At 40.3% G+C, this 11,085-nt stretch overlaps 1 protein-coding gene across 1 annotated transcript; it reads left to right on the top strand.

Annotated features, from left to right (window-relative positions):
- Positions 1–6,017: 6,017 nt before the first annotated feature.
- On the top strand, positions 6,018–9,681 carry hs3st1 (heparan sulfate (glucosamine) 3-O-sulfotransferase 1). The gene is made up of 2 exons (XM_061288219.1): positions 6,018–6,228; positions 7,341–9,681. Exon 2 carries the CDS (start codon positions 7,461–7,463, stop codon positions 8,376–8,378), a length of 918 nt encoding a protein of 305 aa, XP_061144203.1. The 5' UTR covers positions 6,018–6,228; positions 7,341–7,460; the 3' UTR covers positions 8,379–9,681.
- The last annotated feature ends 1,404 nt before the right edge of the window (positions 9,682–11,085 follow it).

The following is an 11,085-nucleotide window of genomic DNA, read 5'->3' as shown; positions in this document are numbered from 1 at the left end:
TAGTTGCCATTGTAAATGAGAAAATGTTCTCAATTGGCTTACCTGGTAAAACATCAAATAAAATAAAAAATATATAGATATATATATAGTGATTCTGCACTATACCAAAAGGTACAGGACATTTAGGACATAACACAAACGTCTTGAGCGTTGTTTAAAAATGTCTACTAAAACAGAGTGATGTTCCTCTTCCAATGGCTTGGGTATATGGGGCCTGCATGGTGTATTTTGTGCTACAACCACTGATGGTTTACAATTTAAAAAAAAGGAAAAATTTGAACCACTGAGTCATAATTTTAACGATTCCTCTTCCTGAAATCAGATCGCCAGCCCAGCAAAGCAGACGAATCTTACCAGCCAGGCACAGGCTTCATGTTATTTACTACTCAAGTCAACACGACATGTTTTGTTGAACATTTATAAGTTTGAAAAGCGCTGGAAGCAATCAACTCTGTCGTTAGTGTGAAAAGCTCCAAATTTAGACTCCCAGTTGAACACACCGTTCACCGTTGAACCGTCTTCACACGCTGTAAAAAATTGGGTGTTTGCTCATCATGAAAAATAGGCGAAGGAAACTCCACACAGGAAGGCCGGAGCTTGAATAAATTCTTGTACCTCTGAACTGTGAGGCGGACATGCTAACCAGTGTCACAAACTAAAATAGTGGGGGGGAAAAACCTCAAATGGCGAGAAAAAAAAATACATTCTATTTTGAGGCATAAAAAGATATTATATTTTTTTCTTATGGAAGATGAATATGTTTTGGAGCTAATGTGAAATGTGCAATTTTCTATGAGGCTTTGTGACGGAGTGGGCAGCATCATCTCTTCATCTCGCTGCGTGCATCTCAAGGGACAACGGTGAAAAGGCGGCGTGAGAAAGACAGCAGCTTGGTGACTCGCCATTACTGAGCCGAGCAGGGAATAAATAATTTGATAGTGCAATAGTTGAACCATGCTGGAAGTAATTTTTTTACATATCCACCACACTACAAAGGCTGCAGGAGGGATTCTTTTGTTTTAAAAAATTCATTTGGATAACATTTACACATTGAAGAGTACCAGCTCAAGCAATGAAGCTTAAATTAAGTTCACACAATTAAAAAAATGAGATTACTTTTCCTCTAGATGGCAACCCAGTAGCTTGGAAGAAACGCAAACCGGAATCTTGCACGGCTCCAAATCTTTCCACCAGATGTATGTTCTGAGCAGTGCCAAAAGCTCATTAAAAAAAAAAAAAAGGAAAATTAAAAAAAAATCCCAAGAGTGTGTTCTAAATACGTACTAAACATGTCCAAAAGGTTTTAATCTTAAATGTTCCACATTTTGAAAACTGATTTTCTCACATTTATATATGAAAACCTCTTTAGGCAGGGTACTTTAGTGCATCATAACTCCTTCAAGGATGTTCAGATTTACATAAAACAGCCTTTTCTTCCTTAAACTCATTTATTGGAGACATTTTTGTTATAGTACCCCCACGACCCCCGCCAGCACCCATCTTCCTCCCGATCTCTGCGCCTCAATGGCTGCTCTGTTATTGAGCAATTATGGCCATTGATTTTCTTTCTCTACCCAAGCACAGTCTTGTATGACGGCTGGCATTTCTCAGAGCCCTCCATGGACTCCTAACTGCTGCCCTCAATTAGTTGAGAAATTTGCCCAAAGACATACATACACTATTCCTGCTATATTTCCCCTTATTCACTGTGGATTATTTCACAAAAACTGAGAAACACAGCATGACCCATTTGCCTTCCTTTTTCACTATTGTGTGCATGTTACAACCATCAAATTGATTAAAAACACCAAGTCAGAGGTTTAGAGCTCAGTCTAAGCTATTTCACACATGTATCCCATTTTCAACCACAAAAACTGATGTGGTTGACAATACAAGGGTTTGATTCATCTCCACAACAAACCATCTGCAACCAGAATCTCATGAAAAAAAAAATACTTTACAGAACTCAATGTTTGCAAACCATCTTTGTCACAAATTTTGTACATCCACTGTTTGGATGGAGACGTTAGTCTTTCTTCCTCTTCAATCAAAATGTGGAGCGTATTGAACAGGAAATGGCTTTGAATGACTTCTCAAACCACAGTCCCGCGAATTCTCCTAAATGTTATTTATGCCAAACAACCGCTAATCCTTATTTTTGTATGCTTGAAAGCTGTTTGATTTACACCTACGCAAACGCGTGCGCGCGCACACAAACACACACGCACACACACAGGAGCATGAAGAGCAGTCGAGTAAAATATTCCAACTGCAGCTGTGTCAGAAGTTTTCGTTCATCCTCTGAGCGGAGCATTTTTTGGGGAGTAGTGGGAAAACTACAGTAAATGGGTGCATCTGAGGCCTGTCACACGGCATCACATCACACGCTGATCAAAAAGGCCTTCGGCAAGCCTTTTTTTCTTTTTTGCTCCGATCTAGGCAAAGGATGGAAGGAGTGGAATGGGCAGGCTTGCTGGTGGCAAGTCGGGTTAATCCCCCACCAGTCATTATCCTCGCTTCTTAGTCAAGGCGTGCGTATATAATGACGGCCATTTCCAAGGATTTGCACCTCTGCAGTAATTACTGATACACAAAGATTCCGCTTACCTTTTTTTTTTTGGGTGGTGGTGGTTATAAATAGCAATCCCCTGGTGGCTTTGCTTAGCCTACATGAAGTGCTGCATCCAACTCCTGAGTGGTAATGATGTTTACACTTACAGAAAAGGGCCAGTGTCAACAAACCAGATGCTTTTTGGCTGCAACACAAGTCATCATTTATTTATTTAATTGAGTTAAAAGAGGGGAACAATATAAAGATATGCACTTTTATACACTTTTTAATGTTTTTAATATCTCCCAAAATTCAGCAGTTCAGCAGTGCATCCTATAAGGAGGGGATTGGAGGAAATAAAATCCAAGAAAAATTAGAAAAAATCCAAAATGAGAAAAAATATTGGAGGGGAAAAAATATGGGAATATGCAAATCAGCAGGTGTCGAACTGCAACCATGCAGGAGTTATGGCTAATCAGCACGAGATAGCTAACATGTCTTGTTATTAGATGCATTTGCAATGGGTCTTATACTACCCAACACGACGTGAGTAAGCCAAATCATTTTTTCAGCTTTGGAAGGCGATTCAGGACATTTGCAGCATTTAGCTCTACGATTTGTAAATACAGTCAAACGTATTTGCCAGTCCAAAATGTTTGACTCCACATTGGCAGCGCCACACTTCCCTAGCATTCCACTTCGTAATTATGTGCTATGTTGTGTTGATCAGTCACATAAAATCTCAAAATGTGAACGGTTCAAGCGTTTGAATACTTCTTCAAATCAATGCGATCCCTGCATACCTTGGCCCCAGCATGCATTAACGTCTATTCCCGGCTCCCCTGGGCATTCATGGCCCTGTTGTGATTTGTTCAGAAGACTCTTGCTTACTTCCTATGGAGCGCACCACTAATGCGTTCCCATGACTCCTGGCAGTCGGGAGAGCATGGCAATAGTGATAACGGCTGATGAAGGCAATAATGAAAATGATGATGAAATCCCCGCCTCCTCATCTCACACAATAAAAAGGTCATCTGTCATCAAACTTGCACGAAAAACAAAAAAGCCATAGTGTTTCTCAGTGAAGAAACGGGTTTGTCAGTTGCACTGCAAATGCTTGCGTGCAGCTGGTTTGACAGCTTTCTGAAAACCCCTGACATCATCATAATCGCTCTTTGTTCAGACTTTCCCATGGGAAACAGTGACAATCATCACAATATGGCTGTCATCATCATAACTCCGTCATCGAATTAATTATCATTTTAACCGTTTTTATTGTCAATTGTTGTTGGCATAAAAACATGGTAACCACTGTAGAGTAGTCTTTGGATTTAATGAATTTCAAAACAATTTTCCAAGAATTTATTGTCGAGTGGTTCACTTGCTAACAATGTACATATAGTTGTCAATACAGCTATGAAAGTGGAATTGTACGGTCCAAAAAAAGTGAGTACACCTCTATGTGAAAATGTTCAAACCTGACCTTCTCATTTAGCCATTAAAAGAATGAACAAACAGAAAAAGATGCTCAACATTGCAAGAACATCCACTCCGGAGCACTCCGGGAATGTGTGTGTCTGAGCAGAAAATAAACAAGCGTGTTTGCTGCAGGGTCGCACACTTCAACAAATACAAACAGAAGAACACAAAGGTCATAGTGTGTGTACGTCTCAAGGCAAATGTCGGGAGAGATCTCCCTTTGTGCGAGTAAAGTGTAAACAAAGTGATGACATATGACTGAGTAAAAACAAGCCAAATTCACTCCTGGCTTGGGGATGATGGCAAAAACATCACACAAGCTGTCATCGCTACAACAATTCATTGTACAACTGAGAGTATTTACGTTGTTTTTAGATGCGCTACGATTATGCCAATGAACACTGACTGACCGCCATGCAAAACATTATTCATAAATAAGAGGACGTAGTTATCTCACTTCATAAGCTCTATTGTCCATACAGACTGCTGCTATCATTTAAACTCTGTTACTATCAAAAACAGCAGCACCTACTGAAAGATGAATTCAATCTCCTGCAGCTTCCCAGAAAGTATATTTAATATGGATGATTGCCCACAGGGTAGGACTCGCATCCATTTTCTGTCCTTGTGTGCATGTATTCATATTCATTCTTCAAAGACTTTCAGTCCGTGTGCTTGAATGTCCTCAAACACCTTTTTCAATATTTGCAAAACTAAATAATATAGCCCTGATCAACTTCAGAAAGTAACAAGTGCCTATTGCGGGTAAGATTCTGTATTTGTACAAATGCATATTTAGGATAACATTCAATAATATATAACTGTTGTTCTCATTAGGGTCACTAGTGAGTTGGAGCCAAAATTGTTATAGTTAACAAAAACTAACAAAATATTTTAACAGAACCTAATATTGGAAAAACATTTTGCATAGCGAGATGAATTTTAAAAAAATCTTTATAAAAGAAAGGAAAACTAACTGATACAACATCTATACGCTCATGAAACTAACAAAATAAACTATTAAAGCGAAAATGTCCTTCATTTTTGCTTGTCCCCACGGGGGTCGCGGGGTCCTTCGTTTTCATTTTTGCCAATGAATATCATACATAAACTTTCCCGGTTTATTTTAAATGTATTTATTTAGTTATTTCTCTGCTCTGAAGATACACAGAAGAGGGATGGTCAGTTGTTCCAGAATTCTAGTTTATTTTCTACCACAATTCTTAGCAACCTTTTTACATTCAACATTCAAGAGTTTTTATTCCCCATGTTTGAGCGTGCCAAATAAGCAATTTGACTTCGGTAAATCACAGCCTCTGTTCAACATTTAGGTGACTAACAACACTCAGGACATGTGAAAAATGGCAAATATTCTCAAACATCCCCTGATCTTTAACTCCCAAGAGGGAGTCTTGTATTTGACATATGCTCCATAAAACTAATAAAAACTAAACCAAAACATTTCCCCAAAACAAAAAAAAACCTCTTCTACAGATAAATTATTAATTTAAAAGAGGGTATTAAAAGGAAATGACTATATTCAAAACTGTTATGACCCGGTCTGGAGTCCACCTCATATCCACCCTGAAATGGTCACCAGTCAGTCAAAGGCACATAAACGTTCACATGCACACTCATCCCTAAAAACAAATAAGAGGATTTACTGAGGCAAACATGTATGTTTTGGGAATATAGGATCCAGGAAAACCCACGCAAGCACAGGGAAAACATGCAAAATCCTCACAGGAGGGCTGAGCTGGGATTTGAACCCTCTTTTTACTGTGAGGCTGATGTGTAAACCACAATCTCACCATGTAGAAACCCAGTCAAAGGTTTGTTTACCCAAATTAGTCAATGACAATATTTAAGTGACATTCAAACTGAATGCTGTCACCTGCCCCACATGCATGCTCTCAGTGACGTCATTATGAATCAAAAGGTAGCACAGCGTCCATGTGGGCGTACATCTAGAAAGAAAAAACACTGAGAAAAGCCTCATATGGGAGCAGAGGAGGAGCAGTCAGTCAGGGTGCTGACACTCCACTGGAGGAAGCTCACTGCTGCAGTCGATGCTGGCTCCCTCTCCCCCGCGGAGGTAACGCTCTGCTCGGTGTAAGCGCATAAACAAGCGGAGCGGAGCAAGAGAGATGCCGCAGAAGACCAAGTAACGCTCCTGTGGACTTTTGTAGACTCAGGAGGTAGGAAGAAATCTCTGAATGAACTCGTGAATGCATTTTCCTGACTGTTCTCTTCGACTGCATGTTTCTTACTACTATTACTGTGCATGAAGTTGCGCGTGCCAATAGATTCCATTTGGTGACAGTCATATTGTTAGTCACCTTTTTCAGACTTTTTCCTTCAATAGATAATTAGACCTTTGAGATGTTTTTTTCACTGTATAGTTAGTTTTTACAATTAGTACCTTTAGTTTTACAGGAGGTGGGCAAGTACACCACCTCTACAAATTTAAGGGTCTTGCATCATTAGTTGTATTTATTTCGCCATCTTTTCCCCCTAAAATGTGTTGATCTATGTCAAATTTAGAAATAGAAAATTCAAATATGTGCATATATATGCATGTATTAGAATGATCATGTTATGTATATTTATATATGTATATATAATGTAAAACAATTCCCACCCACCAGATTATCATTATCATTATCATTATCATTATCATTATCATTATCATTATCATTATCATTATCATTATTAATATTATTATTAGTATTAGTATTAGTATTAGTATTAGTATTAGTATTAGTATTAGTATTAGTATTAGTATTAGTATTATTCTTTTTACTGAAGGCTGGCTCTTAGTGGGGATGGATGGATACATAGATGATGAAAGCCTGAAATGGTGGCTTAAATGGCTTAGCTATTTTTAACAGTTAGTCTGGACTTGCATATGTTTTTGAAACTAGGTACAATAAAGCGGGTCGTCCAGTGACGAAGGGTCAGCTGTTCGAATCCCATTCTGTCCGAGTCATATGTCGTCGTGTCCTTGGGCAAGACTATTCACCCACTTTGACTCCAGTGTCAATCACACTGGTGTACGGCTGGGTGTGATTTTTGGGTGCTATTTTGATGGCACACTGGCAGCCATGCTTTTGCCCCAGGGCAGCTGTGATTACACAATGTGTGAACATGTGAGTATGTGAATAATGAATCCATTGTGAAGCGTCAACATAAATTTGATCTGAGTATTACTAATATTATTACAGTGTATGGCCCACGGGCTGTAGGTTTCACGTTTCACCATGCAAATGAAGTAATTTACACGTGACTTCATATATTTTCATCCCTGCAGAGAAGAGGCCAAGCCTTTTTTGCTCTTCAGTGCTCCCATTGTCCCTAGCCAGCTTTCAATGTGGGATCCAGTGTTTTCGCTCTCGCCAGGCTGAAATCCTCCAGGGTCAGGACCTCGCTCATGGCGGCCCTGCTCCTTGGGCTGCTGCTCTTCGCCATGCAGTCCCCAACCGTCCCCTCCTCCGGGCCACTGACCGACACAGAGGGGCCGCCCGTCTCTCCTTCCCCGGTCGGCAACGGCACCGTGTGCCATCCCAACGGGACGGTGCAGCAGCTGCCGCGGGTCCTCATCATCGGCGTAAGGAAAGGCGGGACGCGAGCGCTCATCGAGATGCTGAGCTTGCACCAGTCTGTAGCTGCGGCCCAGAACGAGGTGCATTTCTTTGACTGGGAGAGCCACTTCCAGAAGGGCTTGCCTTGGTACCGCAGCCAGATGCCCTTCGCCTACCCTAATCAGATCACCGTGGAAAAGACGCCGGCGTACTTTACATCCGCCAAAGTCCCCAAGCGGATCCATCAGATGAACCCGGACGCCAAGCTGCTGCTCATCCTCAGAGACCCCACGGAGCGTGTGCTGTCGGACTACACGCAGGTCTTCTACAACCGCCTTCAGAAGCACAAACGCTACCAGCCCATCGAGTCAGTGCTAATGAAGGATGGCGTGGTCAACCTGGGCTACAAGGCGCTCAATCGCAGCCTGTACTACGTGCACATGCAGAATTGGCTGCGGTACTTTCCGTTGGAGAGCATCCATCTGGTGGATGGCGACCAGCTCATCCGAGACCCCCTTCCCGAGATGAAAAAGGTAGAGCATTTCTTAAGACTGGAGCCGCAGATCAACGCCTCCAACTTCTACTTTAACAAGACCAAGGGATTCTACTGCTTGCGAGAGCACGGGCGGGAGCGCTGCCTGCACGACTCAAAGGGCAGGGCGCACCCTCGCGTGGCTCCCGCCATCTTGCAAAAACTCTACCAGTTCTTCCACCAGCCCAACAGGAAATTCTTTGAGCTGGTGGGCCGAACATTCAACTGGAAGTGAAAGCCTTCTCTTTCGGTCCTAACAGAGTAGATGGACACATTGCTAAATCTATTTTGACACAAGGTAGACTTTTCATTTAAAATTTCAGGACGAACCTATAATGGAATGTTCCCTGTTTACTTCTCTAATGGGTTTTTTTTAATTTTGGTGATTTTCTAAGTCGAACCAGTCAAAAAATGATTATAGCAGAAATTAATGTGAGCAGACCACACTCCGCCTCCGGCAGCACGTGGGGATGAAGAAACATCTACTCAGTGACTATGTTAAAGGGTTTTTTTTCAATTTAAAATTGATTACCTTTAACAAGATACAATCTTGGCGGGCTAATGCACCTTTTTTGCACTGTAAATCTTGTGAAAATGTATCCTAGTCTCCATGACTACCATTCTTCCATCCAGAAGACATCGAACTTCCGCCAAAGCACAGAAAAAAGTAGTTCTTGAAATATGTAGTCTTGGCAATCACTATACGTTTCCACAACAAGCATTTACAATGCTGGTATTTAATCTTAATTTGTAACCCTAACCCTAACCCAACTGAAAGGACTATGTGCTACTGCATTGGTTTCATTCAGTCACTTCTGGAAAATGACCACAATTGTTTGTATCCTGCGACAACAATTTCATATTTTAAATCTCTGTTTAATGAAATGTAATCTAATTTCAATATAATTGTGTCCAGATTTAATTTAATAACTGTGCACTTATTTGCTGATTATGACGGTGTACCGTAAGAGTGTGTTCTGGTGTGATTTTAGTAGGATTTCAAGCAGGAGAGCATGTGTTGTATTTAGTAGAGAGCTGCCACACTTCATTTTTTATGTTGTAAAATTAATGATATATTAATTATAAAATTTGGGTAAATTAAATAATTTTGGTGAAAAAAAACGGTTTCATAGCAAAGTGTTTCTCAGCCTTTTCAGCAGCCTCTACGCCTATGAAATGATACTATTGTTTTAGATTTCTGCGATTCACACGCCTTACAAAATAATGAAGTTGGGAAAGGAACGAATACTTGATTTTAGAGGAAATGGGATTTTAAAAAAAAAATCCAAATTATATGTTATTGTCTATCCAAGGTGTTCGGCCCTGTAAACCTGCCATGTCTGTGGAATGTTCTGTGACTATTTTTATGAAGTGAGTGGCGCTGCTTACATTCATGTTGCTACAAAAACCATGTAGTTTGATCCTAATCGAGTGCTTAACATTTTGTGTGATTTCCTACTAATTTCTGGTGATGTTGCCTGTGAATACTTTTCTAAAATGAATATTTAATACCACATTAAAGAGCTATATTATTTTCAGCATGTGTTTCCCTGTCTTACTTTTGTGCTAAATCCTCAATTAGTCTTTGGGAGCATTGTCAAATAAGTAGCGCCTTTTTCACAGTCAGGGAGAAAACAGGTAGTGACTGTGATTTCTTCAATTGATGACTCATTTGAAGCCTAAACTAAGTTTGCTAAGCCCATTTGAACTCTGATGCTAACCAAAACAGCAGCACCTAAAGAGGCACATTGGTGGCGTAGTCATACCACATATGTTTAAACAAGATATGGGCAAAGGGAAAAATAAATAATTTTGTATGTAGAGAACACGCACGGACACACACACACACAAACAGACACACACAGTTTCAGTGGATGCTGGGTTCATTCAAGTCGCTAAATTGTCCATAGACATAAATGTGACAATCAAGTTTCCAAACATGCTCCCTTGTCCTATGAAGGGCCACCTACATATTCTTTGTATTCATCCACTATTTATTTCAACCAGATACATTTACACCGTTTGTAAGGAACGTTTACTCTAGCCCGCCGTGTGAATTTAAAACACAGCTTATTTGTGACCTCAGCCACCTTGGATTTCATGCATAAGCAAGTACAGGCGACGAAATCAGTCAAAGAAATAAGTTGCTGTCGACAGAGCGGTAAGTCAAATGTGGAACGCAAAGAAAGAGGAAGAAAAAGTTTATGCTCAAGGGCATAGCTCTTAAATGAATATTTTAAGCACTGCAAAGCTGTAACATTTGCTGATGAGTGACTCTCTACAGTTATTGAGACTAATTCAGCTCCGTGGGCACAATTATGAAGTCTGCGACTGTACTCCATAAAAAACCGAGCAGAACCATTCTCACCTTGTCACAGAGCTCCACATGTGGCCCTGAGCCATTAGTCAACTTGCTGCTCACAAACCTGCACGCAAGTATTTTGAACTCAAGTCAGATGGTCGGTTGTATTTAGCTCGACTTCATCTAATGTTTGACCAAAAAAGGTCAGAAACAGAATATTCCGTTGTTCTTTGGCAACAACACTTTCAGTGTGCATATGTTTGCCATTTTTAAACACAACCTGCTTCCAGTTATTCAACAATAATTCTTTGCCGGTATAATGTAAGTGTTGGTCATTTGTTTTCAGTGCATCATACTTCTGTAAATAAGGTGAAATCTGATTAGATTTCTGCTGCTAATTGATAAGAAGACTAATTTTTGTAAATGTATTCCATCGGATTTACTGACAATGACTGTCACGACTCTTAAGAGATCATAAAAGTCTCATTGGGCTTCTCACTTGTGAAGCCCTCTAAAGTATTACAACACATTTGCACATAAGATCAGATAATTACTCGAAGCCTCACACATAATGTGAGTCCTCACCCACACATGCAGCATTAAACTGGGGCTACAGGCAATTAATGGGAAGTGTATTAGT

Source organism: Syngnathus typhle, linkage group LG1 (assembly GCF_033458585.1).
Source record: "Syngnathus typhle isolate RoL2023-S1 ecotype Sweden linkage group LG1, RoL_Styp_1.0, whole genome shotgun sequence".
Lineage (NCBI taxonomy): Eukaryota > Metazoa > Chordata > Actinopteri > Syngnathiformes > Syngnathidae > Syngnathus > Syngnathus typhle.
This window is presented reverse-complemented; position numbering and strand designations above follow the sequence as displayed.

Bases quoted from the DNA above. Each gene is read 5' to 3' on its own strand.
- hs3st1 (XM_061288219.1), top strand. From the start codon at position 7,461: ATGGCGGCCCTGCTCCTTGGGCTGCTGCTCTTCGCCATGCAGTCCCCA.